Source organism: Lathyrus oleraceus, chromosome 7 (assembly GCF_024323335.1).
Source record: "Lathyrus oleraceus cultivar Zhongwan6 chromosome 7, CAAS_Psat_ZW6_1.0, whole genome shotgun sequence".
NCBI lineage: Eukaryota > Viridiplantae > Streptophyta > Magnoliopsida > Fabales > Fabaceae > Lathyrus > Lathyrus oleraceus.
This window is the reverse complement of record NC_066585.1, coordinates 10,954,242-10,971,692: the sequence shown is the minus strand read 5'-3', so window position 1 is coordinate 10,971,692 and position 17,451 is coordinate 10,954,242. Positions and strand designations below refer to the sequence as shown.

The 17,451-nt window shown below is 38.9% G+C and overlaps 1 protein-coding gene and 2 long non-coding RNA genes across 3 annotated transcripts; all 3 read right to left on the bottom strand.

Annotated features, from left to right (window-relative positions):
* Window positions 1-1,983: 1,983 nt before the first annotated feature.
* Window positions 1,984-3,752, bottom strand: LOC127107265 (uncharacterized). Its single transcript, XR_007795664.1, has 2 exons — window positions 2,556-3,752; window positions 1,984-2,316 (listed from the first exon to the last, which is right to left on the bottom strand). It is a non-coding gene; the product is annotated as an uncharacterized LOC127107265 (long non-coding RNA).
* A 253-nt stretch (window positions 3,753-4,005) lies between these two features.
* LOC127101713 (uncharacterized) lies at window positions 4,006-11,186 on the bottom strand. Its single transcript, XM_051039164.1, has 3 exons — window positions 10,592-11,186; window positions 9,779-10,441; window positions 4,006-4,013 (listed from the first exon to the last, which is right to left on the bottom strand). Exons 1-3 carry the CDS (start codon window positions 11,184-11,186, stop codon window positions 4,006-4,008), a joined length of 1,266 nt encoding a protein of 421 aa, XP_050895121.1.
* A 3,173-nt stretch (window positions 11,187-14,359) lies between these two features.
* On the bottom strand, window positions 14,360-16,166 carry LOC127107266 (uncharacterized). Its single transcript, XR_007795665.1, has 2 exons — window positions 14,970-16,166; window positions 14,360-14,730 (listed from the first exon to the last, which is right to left on the bottom strand). It is a non-coding gene; the product is annotated as an uncharacterized LOC127107266 (long non-coding RNA).
* Between the last annotated feature and the right edge of the window lie 1,285 nt (window positions 16,167-17,451).

Below are 17,451 nucleotides of genomic sequence, written 5' to 3'. Positions count from 1 at the left end.
ACGTATCCTTATAGTGCAATAAGGAAATCAGAGCATTCGTAGTTCGGGCTACTACGAATATTTGGGTGTGTTTTGTTTTGATGAACGACTGTGTTAGTCGGCGTTCTAACGGCTAAACGCTGGCGTTGTCTACTCTCGGGGGAGGCTCTAGCACTGGTTTGTTGTGCGCATCAGAAAGGATTGACAGTGTTCTTTTGAATAGGTTTTGGTCACGCGGGGGTGACAAGTTAATTTGATGTGTTTGGGTTTTGATTGGTTTCGATCGCACGGGGGCGAGAAGTTAGGTTTGATTTGTTTGAGATGTTTTTGGAGAACGACGAAAGATTGAGCAATGTGGTGTTCACCAATCATCCAATTCTTTCGAGGAGTAATAAGGCGTCCGCCTTCTAGTCCCTTTTCGTTCGAATTATTTATCGAAAGTTTGTTTGCGGATGTTGAATATGCACGGTAGTGAGGCGTACGCCCCCTACTTGCTTATCCAAAGAATAACGAGGCGTACGCCACCTATTCTCTTATCCAAGTTTATTTAGCGTGTTTTAGTCGGAAGTCGATAATTTGTGCAATATGGCGTTCGCCAATTATTCAAATAATCGAGAGATGGCAAGGCGTACGCCTCTCATCTTTTATCATCCGAAGTTTAAATTGTAAAAGATATATTTGTATATTGGATTGGTAGGCTTGGATTTGAAGATGATTTGAGTTTATTTGATTGTGGTTTTGAATTGATGACGAAGATTCGAGCAATGTGGCGTACGCCAATTATTCGAATAATCGAGAGATAATGAAGCGGATGCTCACTATTCTCCTTTTCATCTGAAATGTGGAATTAAAAGGGTTTAGGACTTGTAGTTGATTTAGAAGATGTGATTTGAATGTATATGATTAAGGTTTAATCGGGTGACAAGAACTCGCGCAATATGGCGTACGCCAATTATTCGAGTGCTTGAGAAATAGTGAAGCGTACGCTTCCTATCTCCTTTTCATCCCAAATTTATGTTTAAAAGAGAAAATTCCTTTGAGATCGAATGGTTTGGAAAAATGATTTGAATTTGTGTTTTATATTTGATTTGAAAAAATTGATTTGAAATTGTATGATTATTAGGGTTTAATCGGGTGACAAGAACTCACGCAATATGGCGTACGCCAATTGTTCAAGTGCTTGAGAAATAGTGAAGCGTACGCTTCCTATCTCCTTTTCATCCCAAATTTATGTGTAAAAATTCTTTTTTTGAAATTGAATTGGTTTTGAATTTGGAAATTATATTAATTTGAACATTTGATTTGAATTATTTGAATTTGGAAATTATACTTGACTTTGAAAAGTGATTTGAATATTGTGATTTAAGATTTAATCGGGTGACAAGAACTCGCGCAATATGGCGTACGCCGATTATTCGAGTACTTGAGAAATAATGAAGCGTACGCTTCCTATCTCCTTTTCACCCCGAGTTATATAAAAATAATATTTATTTTATTTTACTATTATAAAATATATAATTATTTGTGACATATAGAATATTTGTTTGACTAAAAAAACTTCACTTCATTTAATCATCATCCAAAGAATATAATTATTTATGATATATGGGATGCTTATTTTACTAAGGAAAATTGTGAAATTTATAGTAGCATTAGATATGAAATCAGGATAATTGAAGCACTAATTACGTGGGAACTGAATTACAACCACTACGTTCTAATTTTCACCATGCACCAAAGTTATATCTACAAACCACTTATAAAATGAGGCTGAAATTACTGAAGCATCTTAAACACATGGTAGTAGCAAAAACGAAGTGTAGAAGCGAGAACAACACGCCATTAAGAGCCTTATTAAACCAATACCTCATGCCAGCATTTTACCAAAGTACACACCATTATTAAACAAATAAGTTCAACTAATCAATAAACCAATTCTGAAAAATAATTAGCAAATTTCTACTAATTAACCAATCAAGGTAACAACGTTACTGCAATGTATAATAAGTTTAAACTTTAATTCTGATGCTCTCATTTAATACATACAACTTCTCCTAGTGTTTTACCCAAAGATGTCAATAAACAAAACAATTGATAACAGTATGAAATTAAATCCTCAATTAATCTTGTAATAAACACGACAACTTCAACACATAACGACAACAGCACAATCGCATTGGGAATATCCTAGAAAAGAGCATTACAACATTCTAATACCAACAACCAACATGGACTAATGCAACCGAGTTTGAATCAAAACAGTGGCTGTAGCAAACAACATAATATCAAGAAGAAACACGACACGGACTGTTACCGTAACTATAAACAAATTTAATCCTGCAGCAAGAAAATGATATCGTTAACATGTACCAAATCCCTTGTAAATAATGCCAAACTGCTTCGATACAACTCAATATGAAGTTCAATATTTCTATGAAATCACCATGATGCAATTAGCAAGACTTAAAGAGAATAATAGTAACACAAATACTGGATATAACAATGAACAGAATCCTTGCCCAAAATTAAATGTAAACAGCATAAACTTAAATTTAACGCTTTGACAGAAATATTACCCAAATCGACCAAGCTATCACTTTCTGTCCGCTGCTCTGAGTCTGTTGGGGCGTATCGTCCTTCCTTCGCTGTTTGGGACGTCCCTTCGAAACTGAGTTTCTACCCGTGGCCTTCAAGTGCAATTCACAACAGCTCATATGTTTCTCCCACTTGTAAAGGTTCAATAGCCTTCCTGGAAATTGCTTTAAGGTTCATTGAAAACTAAAAACAAGGTATAAACCAAACAGAACTGCAACTCAAACGCGACGGTGACGATGTAACGTTCGTCGGAAAGGTTTTTTTGTGAATTTCGAAAGGGACGAAATGAAGTGAGGATTTGGGGGTTTTGCAAGGCGGAGGTTAATCAGTGTATTTCGGCGGATGAAATGGGGAAGACGATTGATGGTTTAGATGTTACGGCGTGGAGGTTGTATGGTGTTCGTTGGGGTTTTCGCCGGTGGTGATGGCGGATCGTTGCCGGCATAGACGGAGAGTTTATGGTGGAGATGGATGACGGAAAATGAAGGATGAGTGACGGTGGCTAGCTCGTCGGTGGGGTTTTGGATGTTGCAGCTTGGGTTTAAAGGCCGGTGGGTTTGTTGAAGGTAGGCGGCGGCTGGAACGAAGATGGATTTGCGATGGTGGTAGGCGGTGGTTTGAAGGAGTGTGAGAGATTTGAAGGTGGTGGCGTGAAGTGGTGATGGATGGCGGCGGCGATTGAGGACTAGCGATGGAGGTGATGAAGGGTTTAGGGTTTCGGCGGTTGCTTGATGAGCGGCGGTAATAGGTTTTGAAGAGCGACGATGAAGGTGTGGAAAGGGTTTCGCAGTGGTGAAGAGGTGAAGATCATAGAGGGAAGGTGAGGCGATGTTGTTGGTTAAACGCGGGTTACCGACGGAGGAAGGGATTGCGTATGGGTTTTCTGAGAGAGAGCCCAGTGAATAGTGAGTGGTCTCTTAGGAAGAGGAAAAGGTTTTACTGAGTGATGTGAGTGTTTTTTCTTATGCTGAGAGTGAGAGAATGAGGAGATGGTGGAGTGAATCGTGCCCGAGTGAGAGAGCGAGGATCATTTGTAGGGATTCTCTTTTTTGTTTTTTTCTTTTCTTTTTCGTACAGTAGAGGGAAAGAGGAGGTAGTGGAGCAGGGTCTTGTTGGTAGTGGGGGAGTGGATGATGAGAGACGTTGGGAGCGTGAGAAGCTAACAGTCTTTTTGTTTTTTCCTCATAGAATCCAATGTACATTATATACAATTATTATTACAAATTAATATTAAAAAAAATCTAACCATTATTTTAAAAACTAACTAACTATTTATAGACAAACTAATTACTAAACTAATTATTATATAATTAAATAATTAATATGAAAAAACTAATTAATACCTAAAAAAAAACTAACTAATATTAAAACTCTAACTAATATTTAATTAAAAAACTAATATTTTTTAAAACACTAACTAGTTATCTTAATTTAAATATCTAAACAAAAAGAAAATTACCAATTAAAAATGAGTACAATTTATTCGGAAAATTAAATAAATCACAGTCTTTCTTCGAATCTTGACAATTCAACCGATTTTTTTTATTCTCAAATAAATTCCCTCTGATTGATATTTCCGTCATTTATTCATGATGCAAATGTGTGTCATGTTATGTGTATGATGCAAAAATGAAACTGAAATTAATTTTGAAAAGAAATTAAAATAAGCCCGGACAAAATTGGGGTACGACAGCTGCCCCTATTTAATTATCTTGAATCAGAAGGTAAGAATGACAAAGGTCATCTTACATTCGTGGTGGAAGGTAATTAAATACTAAAGGATCCAAATTTTGTCCTTTGAAATGCAATGCAGATGAAAATGCAATGGATGCCAAGGTAGTAGGGGTAGGATGTTCGATCAATGCCAACCCTCGAGTCAACATTCAAATCTTGCACAGGTTATTTCTGATGTGAAGACAAAATCGGTTTTCTAACACCAAAAGGATGACAGAGATTCACTATGATTTTGAGGATTGTCATCACCAAAAGGATGACGGATAAGCTGAGCTTCAAAGGTAGTCATTACTAAAAGGATGATGTCCGTCACCAAAAGGATGATGGTATTCTGATAAGATTTCCCAGTACAGAGTATAATATCAAGGCTATCACCAAAAGGATGACAGTTGACTCATCAACTTCAAAGATCACCGTCACCAAAAGGATGAAGGTAAGATCCAACAACAAAACTTGTTATCACCAAAAGGATGATAATAAGTCAAATAACTCCAATGATCACCATCACCAAAAGGATGAAGGTGTAGTCACACAACAAACTTGTTATCACCAAAAGGATGATAATAAGTCGACAATCACCATCACCAAAAGGATGAAGGTATAATTAAAAACAAAACTTGTCATCACCAAAAGGATGATAAGAAGCACACACGCAATTGATCACCATCACCAAAAGGATGAAGGTAGGATCGAGACACAGACTTGTTATCACCAAAAGGATGATAATAAGTCAACAATCACCATCACCAAAAGGATGAAGGTATTGTCAAACGACAAAACTTGTTATCACCAAAAGGATGATAATAAGCACACACGCAATTGATCACCATCACCAAAAGGATGAAGGTAAGATCAAGACAAACTTGTTATCACCAAAAGGATGATAAGAAGTCAACAATCACCATGACCAAAAGGATGAAGGTATTGTCAAACAACAAAACTTGTTATCACCAAAAGGATGATAATAAGTACACAACACAACTGATCACCATCACCAAAAGGATGAAGGTAAGATCAAGACACAGACTTGTTATCACCAAAAGGATGACAATAAGTCAACAATTACCATCACCAAAAGGATGAAGGTATTGTTAAAAGACATAACTTGTTACCACCAAAAGGATGATAAGAAGCACACACGCAATTGATCACCATCACCAAAAGGATGAGGGTAGGATCAAGACACAAACTTGTTATCACCAAAAGGATGATAATAAGTCACACATCACAATTGATCACTCTCACCAAAAGGATGAAGGTAGGATCAAGACAAACTTGTTATCACCAAAAGGATGATAAGAAGCACACACGCAATTGATCACCATCACCAAAAGGATGAAGGTAGGATCAAGACAAACTTGTTATCACCAAAAGGATGATAAGAAGCCAACAATCACCATCACCAAAAGGATGAAGGTACTTTCAAACGACAAAACTTAGTTACCACCAAAAGGATGATAATAAGCACTCACGCAACTGATCACCATCACCAAAAGGATGAGGGTAGGGTCAAGACACAAACTTGTTATCACCAAAAGGATGATAATAAGCACACACGCAATTGATCACCCTCACCAAAAGGATGAGGGTAGGATCAAGACACAAACTTGTTATCACCAAAAGGATGATAAGAAGTCAACAATCACCATCACCAAAAGGATGAAGGTATTGTCAAACGACAAAACTTATTACCACCAAAAGGATGATAATAAGCACACACGCAATTGATCACCATCACCAAAAGGATGAAGGTAAGATCAAGACACAGACTTGTTATCACCAAAAGGATGATAATCACCATCACCAAAAGGATGAAGGTATAATCAAGACACAAACTTGTTATCACCAAAAGGATGATAAGAAGCACACAACTCAAATGGTCACCGTCACCAAAAGGATGAAGGTAGAGCCAAGACACAAACTTGTTATCACCAAAAGGATGATAAGAAGCAACAATCACCATCACCAAAAGGATGAAGGTATTGTCAAACGACAAAACTTGTTACCACCAAAAGGATGATAATAAGTCGATAGTCACCATCACCAAAAGGATGAAGGCACTACAACACAACAGAACTCGTTATCACCAAAAGGATGATAATGAATCCACAATCACCATCACCAAAAGGATGAAGGTGAGATCATAACTTCAAAACTCGTTACCACCAAAAGGATGATAATAAGTTATAATAACTTCAAATATTACTGACACCAAAAGGATGACAGTAGGGGTTGGACTTTCGATATGTCACTATCACCAAAAGGACGATAGCTTAAACTGAATTCCATAGTCTCTATCACCAAAAGGATGATTTTAGATTAAACTGGACGTCATCACCAAAGGGATGATGATTGAACCAAAATGACAAGGATTGCTTATCACCATAAGGATCGCCGACACCAAAAGGATGACGGTAGGTTGTAGTGATTGTAGAAGTCACTATTCACCAAAAGGATGAAGATTGGACCAAAACTTCAAGGATCTTCGACACCAAAAGGATGACGGTAAGATCACAAATGTCAAGGATTTACCATTACCAAAAGGATAACGGTGATCGTAAACAGGGTGACGATTAATATTATTCCTCAAGGGACTTTCACCAAAAGGATGATATTGAGAAAAATATTGGAAAAATAAGGCTACTGTCAAAGTTCAATAAACCTGATTTGCTGGGTAGTGTTAGAATATTGCTGGATGAGACTTGCTCAGGGTATTGACAACAAAAGGTTGCAAAGCCAATATTCTCTAGGGAGATGTAGTTTCTGTTAACAAAAGGTTACAGGAAACGACTCATTGAGGGACGCTCAACGCGAAACAAGGTAAGTGTTTGGAGAAACATTGTTTGACTTAGCTGAGGATAACGTCTTATCAACAAAAGGTTGAAGGATGTAGCTTAATGGGGAATGCCCAACAATACAAGATAGGGACTCACTCAGAGGAAGTGACAATGACTCGACTGAGGATTGGCCTGGATGCCTACGACTAAACCTTGGATTTTGATTTGTGTTATGTACATGAATGATATGCATGTGTTATGTAATAAGGTGATGTATGTGATGCATGTGATGCATGTTTGAATGCAAAGGATGATTGGTTTGTTTGGGATTGGCCCCCCTTTTCAAAGGCAATGTATTTTTTTGGAAACCAAAGTTGGTTATATTTGTTTTTGTGAAGATGCCAGCGAGGTGGGCTTTGGCTTTTTGGTAATTGTCAATGTGGATTGGTCTTTTGATTGGTGGAAGGACCTGACTTCCCGACACTCGGTAGTTGATGATGTGATGAACACGCAATAGATGTGGATACTCTTGGTGCCCCAAGTTTGATCTCTCGCTGATATGTTGTGTATTTGTCTTCGAGAAGATCTCAGTTCTTCTTTTGATGCATCTGGTCAGCCTGTAATTGAGCATAGCGACGTGATCAACGCATGATGATTGTGCTTTTGACGTGCCCCAAGGATTCTTGTCAATATATGATGTTGCCCTGGTATGAACTTTTGACATTTTGGTTGTGAATTCAAGCAGTTACTAGTGTCTGACGCAATCTGCTTGATTGATTTGAAGATATGGAGGGAACTGCCCCTTGCAACTCGTCTTGCCCCTGATTGTAGGGTGTTCAAAGGAATTCTCCTTGAAAGGAAACCTTAGGAGTGATTATCTCATGACATGGTCTGAGTCTGGTTCTTTCAATATCTGATTCTGGCAATGGTCTGCCCCTGATTAGCCCTTGGGGGACTTGCCTCATACGGACTGAGTATTGAAGTACTTTTCCTCCTTGATCAGCCGATGCTTGGAGATTTGTCTTATGATGACTACTTCTTAGGTCAATATAATCCGAAGATGCCATGCCCCTGATTTACAGGATGGTCTTGATTCGTGTCAGCACCAATGATCAAGTGCCTCTTAAATTGGTCCTTGTTGGAACTTTCTCGACGTCAAGTACTGACTAACAATTAAGAGTTGTTATTCAAGAAATGGTGATTTTAATGCAACAGTTATGCAAGTTTTGAAAAAACAATGATTCATTTGGAGTGTTGTGGTAGTGTGTGGCGAGTGGATCATGAGTCCAAACGCGGTGCTTGATTTAGCTAGTGTGTGAATGATGTAGTGAGAAGAGAATATTAGCAAATATCTAGGAGTCAGTTTACTCAACCTTGCTATAATATGCTTTCAGAACAAACCTTACTTCAATTAGGTCTTTTGAAGGTTGTAACGTGGCTTGGTTCATGGTTATTGAAACGAAAGGATATAAGGCTCAAAGTTTATTTTAACCCACCCCTTCTTCATGATGATCTCCAATCCTACGTTCAGTTAATTCATACACACTCGTCTTTTGTAAGTGTAAGGATAAAGATGGTGATCCAAGGTCTCTTGGAATGGCAGCCACCTTATTTCGTTTTTTGGATGTCAGTGACCCTTTGATTTTGGTATGATGGTCACTGAGTTTTGTTTTGTTTGGTTGGAGACTTTCAATGTCTCTTTTGATTTTTGTTTTGATCCCTAACTTTTGCATGGACCGCTTGTTGAAGCTTTAATCCATCGGGATTGCCCCAGTTTTTGCCTAAGTCTCCTTTTTAGGGTGTTGGACTTAGCGGGCTCTTTTTTTTTACTTCTTTTTTCTTTTTTCTCTTTTTTTTTTGGAAATTGTGACTGCCAAGTCATTGGTTATTGAAGAACAACCGACATAAAGTTTGGATTTGTATGGTTCCTTCGACACTTCAGGATGTGTGTGAAGAATATCGTGTGGTTGATCCTCGCATGGGATATTTCATCTTGTAATTTGAATGTGTAGTCAAATCAACTGAACACTACCCTGCCCCAGGTTAAGCGTAAGGGTTGTTTAGATTTGAAAGAAACTCCTACTTCTAGGCTCGAAGTGGTTGACTAGGGATTAACTCCTTATCTCTCCAGTGTTTGGGGATTTGAAACAATGCCTGTACATCATCAGCAGGATTTTATCCGAAAGCATACAGTCAGCAATTATGAGTATTTTGTTTTCGTCATCCTCCTTCCAACATTTACTAATGATATTGTGATGAAGAGAGTGAGGTGAAAAAGTATGTATTTGTGATTTGAAGATGAGTGAATATGAAAGATTGATTCAAAGCATGCATAATCATCCCATTAATAAAACCGAGTGCAGATAACAATGTTTAAAGCATACAGTACTTAGACAAATAAGATCAAATTACAAGAATGCAAAATGGTAAAAATGGCATCAGGATTGCCTTCATTCAAAGCAACAGACTTCATCTCTTGATTCTTCGGCGGAATTGCTTTGCTGATCAGGTCGGTGGGAAGCTTTACCTTCGAGCTTCACTTGACTCTGCATGCGCCGGCATGGGGTTCGTTGCAACGTTTGGCCTCACTGGCGTGAATGTAAGTGCCTTACTATCAATCAGGTCCTGGACCTTGTGCTTGAAAGCCTTACAGTTCTCTATTGTGTGCCCTGGGGCACCCATGTGATACTCACAGTGAGCATTGGCATCGTAGCCTGGAGGATATGGTGGAGTTATAGGTGCTATCTCCTTTAGAACAACCGATCCATCCTTTAGCAGGTAGGGAAGGATCTTGCTGTATGACACTGGCAAATGATCGAAATGTCTTTCTGGCCTCCTTGCCCTTTGCTGGTTAGGCTGACGTTGTGGAGCACGTTGTTGTTGATTTTGATGTGGCTGCTGGTAAGCCGGCTGTTGATAAGGTTGTTGATATGGTTGATGATATGGTGTCGGGACGACAGCGGCGACCTGATCATAAGGCATAGGAGCACACGGACGTGCCCTATATCCTCCTCCTCTCATTATGGCGTTGGTCTGACCCTCTGGCTTCTTTGGGAGGTTAGGATAAGGCTTCTTCATCCCACTTGAAGCATTAGCAGCATAAGGTAGTTTTCCCTTCTTGATTTGGCTTTCAATTCGTTCTCCCACGGAGACAACCTCAGCAAAAGTTGGGAAACTGGATCCTACCATTTTCTCCATGTATTGGGTGTGCAGGGTTCCCATAAACATATCCATTAGTTCTTTGTCAAGAAGAGGAGGTTGAACACGAGCTGCAAGCTCTCTCCACCGCTGAGCGTATTCCTTAAATGACTCGTTGTTGCGTTGATTCATGTCTTGCAGTTGTGTGCGATTGGGTGCTAGATCAGTATTGTACTGATAATGCCTGAGGAAAGCTTCAGCAAGGTCTCTCCATGACTGGACCTGACCTCTCTCCAGTTGCATGTACCACTCCAAGGATGCCCCACTGAGACTATCTTGGAAGTAATGAATCAGGAGTTGATCATTACTGATGTGGGCAGCCATTTTGCGGCAATAAGCTCTAAGGTGAGTCCTCGGGCAGCTGATCCCTTTGTATTTGTCAAAGTCCGGGACTTTGAATTTTTGGGGAACCACGAGTCCTGGTACCAAGCACATATCAACAGCGTCCAAACCGGGAGTAGTATGAACCTCCAAGGACTTGAATTTCTCTTCCAGAGCATGGAGTCTCTCAACAGCTGGGTCCGGGAGATCTCCAACAGCAGGTTTGGCAGGTTGTGGCATGAAGAAGGCGTCATATGGATCTTCATCACCCATCAAGGATCCATGGCGAGCAGATGTAGCAGAAGGCTCGTGGGGGTTCACGTTGTCCATGGGAACAGGAATGGGGATCGGTCCTCCTCTAGGCTGGGCGGGATTACCATCAAGGTTAGTTACTCCAGGGATGCTAAGTGATGGTGATCCAAACTCGACAGCAACTTTCCTAGCTTCAGCGTTAGTCTCAGCATCCTTCTCCTTTTGGGCCAAGAGTAACATGGTTTCCAGCAAGCGATCCATCTTTGCCTTCATGGAGTCAAGGTCGGTCCTCATTGAAACTTGGTTGGCTTCAAGCTGTTCGAGTGTCATCTTGTAGTTGCGGCGTGTCTCGTACCGGTGTCGAGTAGTCAGCGTTTACTGGACAAAGGGTAGAACATGGTGTAAGCTTTTGTTTCTGGAAGATGAAATGCAATGCATGTTTATGATATGCAAATGCATGAAATTTTGCCAGGTTTTTTGCAAAGGAATACAGACTCAAGATTATTCACACGTCAGGTACGTCAGGATAACAGGAAGAAGTACGGGTTTCTCTGATCACAAGAAATTCCCAAAGGTAGGTTCTAAAGTTATGTTTTCAAGGAAGGAACTTAGACTCACGGATCAAGTTCAAAACTTCCTCGCAATGGTGGGCTGGCCACATTGTGATGGGAGTTCTAAAATGATCTAATCTGAGTGGGATTCTCGTATTGTACGAACAGGGTGTACACCCTTCGGTTCAATACTACATAATCACCGATTATGAAAACAAAACTTGGTTTAAGGCGAGGTCCCTAGAGTCACGGATCGTGTTTAGAACCTCCACCGCAATGATGGGCTAGCCATATTATGATGGAAACTCCAAACAGATCTACTCTAGGTGGAGTCTTCGTATTGTCCCAATAGGCGTACGCCCCTCGGTTCAATACTACACAACTCCGGGTTCTAAGTTCATCTCGAAGCTCAGGTGTTAAGCTTATCTCACAGCATACACCAAATCCCATATCATAGCAAAAAAAAAAAAACAAATACAACATAAACAATCATAATAAGATATAGAGAAATAAATATGGAAGAAAAGAATATTTTCTAACAGTCATAGCAAAATCAGACTAAGCTAGGCTAGACTCTCTCTTGCTTGGAGCAGGGTCCCCAGCAGAGTCGCCAGTCTGTCGCACCTCAAAAAATGATGATAATGCGATCCCTCGCGATGGGACGCGGAAAAAATGTTAGTTCGAACAGAGTCGCCACCGAACTTTATTCATTCCAATGAAGGAATAGGAAAATATCGAGAAAACCTTTAAAAATAAGAATAATGGTCGTCGCAACCATATTCGGGTTCGGGAGTCGATTACGCAAGGGGAAGGTATTAGCACCCCTTACGTCCGTTGTACTCAACGGGAACCTCTTAGTCTGATTTTGCTATTTGACTGTTAATTGACTGTTTATTTGCTTGCTTCGAGTGATTAGAATTGATGATAGATATGGATGAAGACCTCAGGAGGGGGAAATGGGAGGTTTTTTATTAGTGTGCTCGCGAAGATACATCAATCTCCTGCCTACGTATCCTTATAGTGCAATAAGGAAATCAGAGCATTCGTAGTTCGGGCTACTACGAATATTTGGGTGTGTTTTGTTTTGATGAACGACTGTGTTAGTCGGCGTTCTAACGGCTAAACGCTGGCGTTGTCTACTCTCGGGGGAGGCTCTAGCACTGGTTTGTTGTGCGCATCAGAAAGGATTGACAGTGTTCTTTTGAATAGGTTTTGGTCACGCGGGGGTGACAAGTTAATTTGATGTGTTTGGGTTTTGATTGGTTTCGATCGCACGGGGGCGAGAAGTTAGGTTTGATTTGTTTGAGATGTTTTTGGAGAACGACGAAAGATTGAGCAATGTGGTGTTCACCAATCATCCAATTCTTTCGAGGAGTAATAAGGCGTCCGCCTTCTAGTCCCTTTTCGTTCGAATTATTTATCGAAAGTTTGTTTGCGGATGTTGAATATGCACGGTAGTGAGGCGTACGCCCCCTACTTGCTTATCCAAAGAATAACGAGGCGTACGCCACCTATTCTCTTATCCAAGTTTATTTAGCGTGTTTTAGTCGGAAGTCGATAATTTGTGCAATATGGCGTTCGCCAATTATTCAAATAATCGAGAGATGGCAAGGCGTACGCCTCTCATCTTTTATCATCCGAAGTTTAAATTGTAAAAGATATATTTGTATATTGGATTGGTAGGCTTGGATTTGAAGATGATTTGAGTTTATTTGATTGTGGTTTTGAATTGATGACGAAGATTCGAGCAATGTGGCGTACGCCAATTATTCGAATAATCGAGAGATAATGAAGCGGATGCTCACTATTCTCCTTTTCATCTGAAATGTGGAATTAAAAGGGTTTAGGACTTGTAGTTGATTTAGAAGATGTGATTTGAATGTATATGATTAAGGTTTAATCGGGTGACAAGAACTCGCGCAATATGGCGTACGCCAATTATTCGAGTGCTTGAGAAATAGTGAAGCGTACGCTTCCTATCTCCTTTTCATCCCAAATTTATGTTTAAAAGAGAAAATTCCTTTGAGATCGAATGGTTTGGAAAAATGATTTGAATTTGTGTTTTATATTTGATTTGAAAAAATTGATTTGAAATTGTATGATTATTAGGGTTTAATCGGGTGACAAGAACTCACGCAATATGGCGTACGCCAATTGTTCAAGTGCTTGAGAAATAGTGAAGCGTACGCTTCCTATCTCCTTTTCATCCCAAATTTATGTGTAAAAATTCTTTTTTTGAAATTGAATTGGTTTTGAATTTGGAAATTATATTAATTTGAACATTTGATTTGAATTATTTGAATTTGGAAATTATACTTGACTTTGAAAAGTGATTTGAATATTGTGATTTAAGATTTAATCGGGTGACAAGAACTCGCGCAATATGGCGTACGCCGATTATTCGAGTACTTGAGAAATAATGAAGCGTACGCTTCCTATCTCCTTTTCACCCCGAGTTATATAAAAATAATATTTATTTTATTTTACTATTATAAAATATATAATTATTTGTGACATATAGAATATTTGTTTGACTAAAAAAACTTCACTTCATTTAATCATCATCCAAAGAATATAATTATTTATGATATATGGGATGCTTATTTTACTAAGGAAAATTGTGAAATTTATAGTAGCATTAGATATGAAATCAGGATAATTGAAGCACTAATTACGTGGGAACTGAATTACAACCACTACGTTCTAATTTTCACCATGCACCAAAGTTATATCTACAAACCACTTATAAAATGAGGCTGAAATTACTGAAGCATCTTAAACACATGGTAGTAGCAAAAACGAAGTGTAGAAGCGAGAACAACACGCCATTAAGAGCCTTATTAAACCAATACCTCATGCCAGCATTTTACCAAAGTACACACCATTATTAAACAAATAAGTTCAACTAATCAATAAACCAATTCTGAAAAATAATTAGCAAATTTCTACTAATTAACCAATCAAGGTAACAACGTTACTGCAATGTATAATAAGTTTAAACTTTAATTCTGATGCTCTCATTTAATACATACAACTTCTCCTAGTGTTTTACCCAAAGATGTCAATAAACAAAACAATTGATAACAGTATGAAATTAAATCCTCAATTAATCTTGTAATAAACACGACAACTTCAACACATAACGACAACAGCACAATCGCATTGGGAATATCCTAGAAAAGAGCATTACAACATTCTAATACCAACAACCAACATGGACTAATGCAACCGAGTTTGAATCAAAACAGTGGCTGTAGCAAACAACATAATATCAAGAAGAAACACGACACGGACTGTTACCGTAACTATAAACAAATTTAATCCTGCAGCAAGAAAATGATATCGTTAACATGTACCAAATCCCTTGTAAATAATGCCAAACTGCTTCGATACAACTCAATATGAAGTTCAATATTTCTATGAAATCACCATGATGCAATTAGCAAGACTTAAAGAGAATAATAGTAACACAAATACTGGATATAACAATGAACAGAATCCTTGCCCAAAATTAAATGTAAACAGCATAAACTTAAATTTAACGCTTTGACAGAAATATTACCCAAATCGACCAAGCTATCACTTTCTGTCCGCTGCTCTGAGTCTGTTGGGGCGTATCGTCCTTCCTTCGCTGTTTGGGACGTCCCTTCGAAACTGAGTTTCTACCCGTGGCCTTCAAGTGCAATTCACAACAGCTCATATGTTTCTCCCACTTGTAAAGGTTCAATAGCCTTCCTGGAAATTGCTTTAAGGTTCATTGAAAACTAAAAACAAGGTATAAACCAAACAGAACTGCAACTCAAACGCGACGGTGACGATGTAACGTTCGTCGGAAAGGTTTTTTTGTGAATTTCGAAAGGGACGAAATGAAGTGAGGATTTGGGGGTTTTGCAAGGCGGAGGTTAATCAGTGTATTTCGGCGGATGAAATGGGGAAGACGATTGATGGTTTAGATGTTACGGCGTGGAGGTTGTATGGTGTTCGTTGGGGTTTTCGCCGGTGGTGATGGCGGATCGTTGCCGGCATAGACGGAGAGTTTATGGTGGAGATGGATGACGGAAAATGAAGGATGAGTGACGGTGGCTAGCTCGTCGGTGGGGTTTTGGATGTTGCAGCTTGGGTTTAAAGGCCGGTGGGTTTGTTGAAGGTAGGCGGCGGCTGGAACGAAGATGGATTTGCGATGGTGGTAGGCGGTGGTTTGAAGGAGTGTGAGAGATTTGAAGGTGGTGGCGTGAAGTGGTGATGGATGGCGGCGGCGATTGAGGACTAGCGATGGAGGTGATGAAGGGTTTAGGGTTTCGGCGGTTGCTTGATGAGCGGCGGTAATAGGTTTTGAAGAGCGACGATGAAGGTGTGGAAAGGGTTTCGCAGTGGTGAAGAGGTGAAGATCATAGAGGGAAGGTGAGGCGATGTTGTTGGTTAAACGCGGGTTACCGACGGAGGAAGGGATTGCGTATGGGTTTTCTGAGAGAGAGCCCAGTGAATAGTGAGTGGTCTCTTAGGAAGAGGAAAAGGTTTTACTGAGTGATGTGAGTGTTTTTTCTTATGCTGAGAGTGAGAGAATGAGGAGATGGTGGAGTGAATCGTGCCCGAGTGAGAGAGCGAGGATCATTTGTAGGGATTCTCTTTTTTGTTTTTTTCTTTTCTTTTTCGTACAGTAGAGGGAAAGAGGAGGTAGTGGAGCAGGGTCTTGTTGGTAGTGGGGGAGTGGATGATGAGAGACGTTGGGAGCGTGAGAAGCTAACAGTCTTTTTGTTTTTTCCTCATAGAATCCAATGTACATTATATACAATTATTATTACAAATTAATATTAAAAAAAATCTAACCATTATTTTAAAAACTAACTAACTATTTATAGACAAACTAATTACTAAACTAATTATTATATAATTAAATAATTAATATGAAAAAACTAATTAATACCTAAAAAAAAACTAACTAATATTAAAACTCTAACTAATATTTAATTAAAAAACTAATATTTTTTAAAACACTAACTAGTTATCTTAATTTAAATATCTAAACAAAAAGAAAATTACCAATTAAAAATGAGTACAATTTATTCGGAAAATTAAATAAATCACAGTCTTTCTTCGAATCTTGACAATTCAACCGATTTTTTTTATTCTCAAATAAATTCCCTCTGATTGATATTTCCGTCATTTATTCATGATGCAAATGTGTGTCATGTTATGTGTATGATGCAAAAATGAAACTGAAATTAATTTTGAAAAGAAATTAAAATAAGCCCGGACAAAATTGGGGTACGACAAGACACTGTTCAAGTGTAGACTTGATAACAGTTATTACGCGATATTACACTTAGACGAGTTTCTCTTGAGAATATTATGGGTCAATGAGTCAGTCATCTTAACCTGTAATATCCGATAGATGGAATTAAGACTATGGGAACTTTTTAGAACATGATCTACAAGTTTTATCCTTAGTTCACTCCTTTGGGATGATTCTTACCCAGACTTCATGCTCGTGACTCACAACAAACCCTTGATTCTCGGTTGATCCAATCAAGTCTTGTAAATATCGATGGAACTTGGGTGTTGATAAGGTGTAAACCATAATCCACCAAAATGGATGATTGATCTTGACAATGACTTGATTCATCCCTTGACCTTTGTTTGCTTGCCTTGTGTGTGATCCCTTATTTGTGATTGTTGCATTCATACGCATCATAACATGCATCACTCGAAAATTTCAAGGAACTGAGGTATTATTTGCAAATATTTTCAGACCATGGATTGTGGACGAAGGAACACTAAGAAGTACAGTTTCAGATGTTCCGACTTGAAAGAGTTAAGGAAGCTAGCATCTTTTGTATTATATCCCTTGGACTTAAAACAACACCATGGGAAGCTTTTGTCTGTCTTGTCTACTGATGTGGTTGAAGGACTTTTGAGTGTGTTAGTGCAGTTCTATGATCCTTTCAACCGTTGCTTCACTTTTCCGGATTATCACCTTATGCCCATATTGGAGGAGTATTCTCATCTCTTGGGGATACCCATTTCTAGTAGAGTGCCTTTTAGTG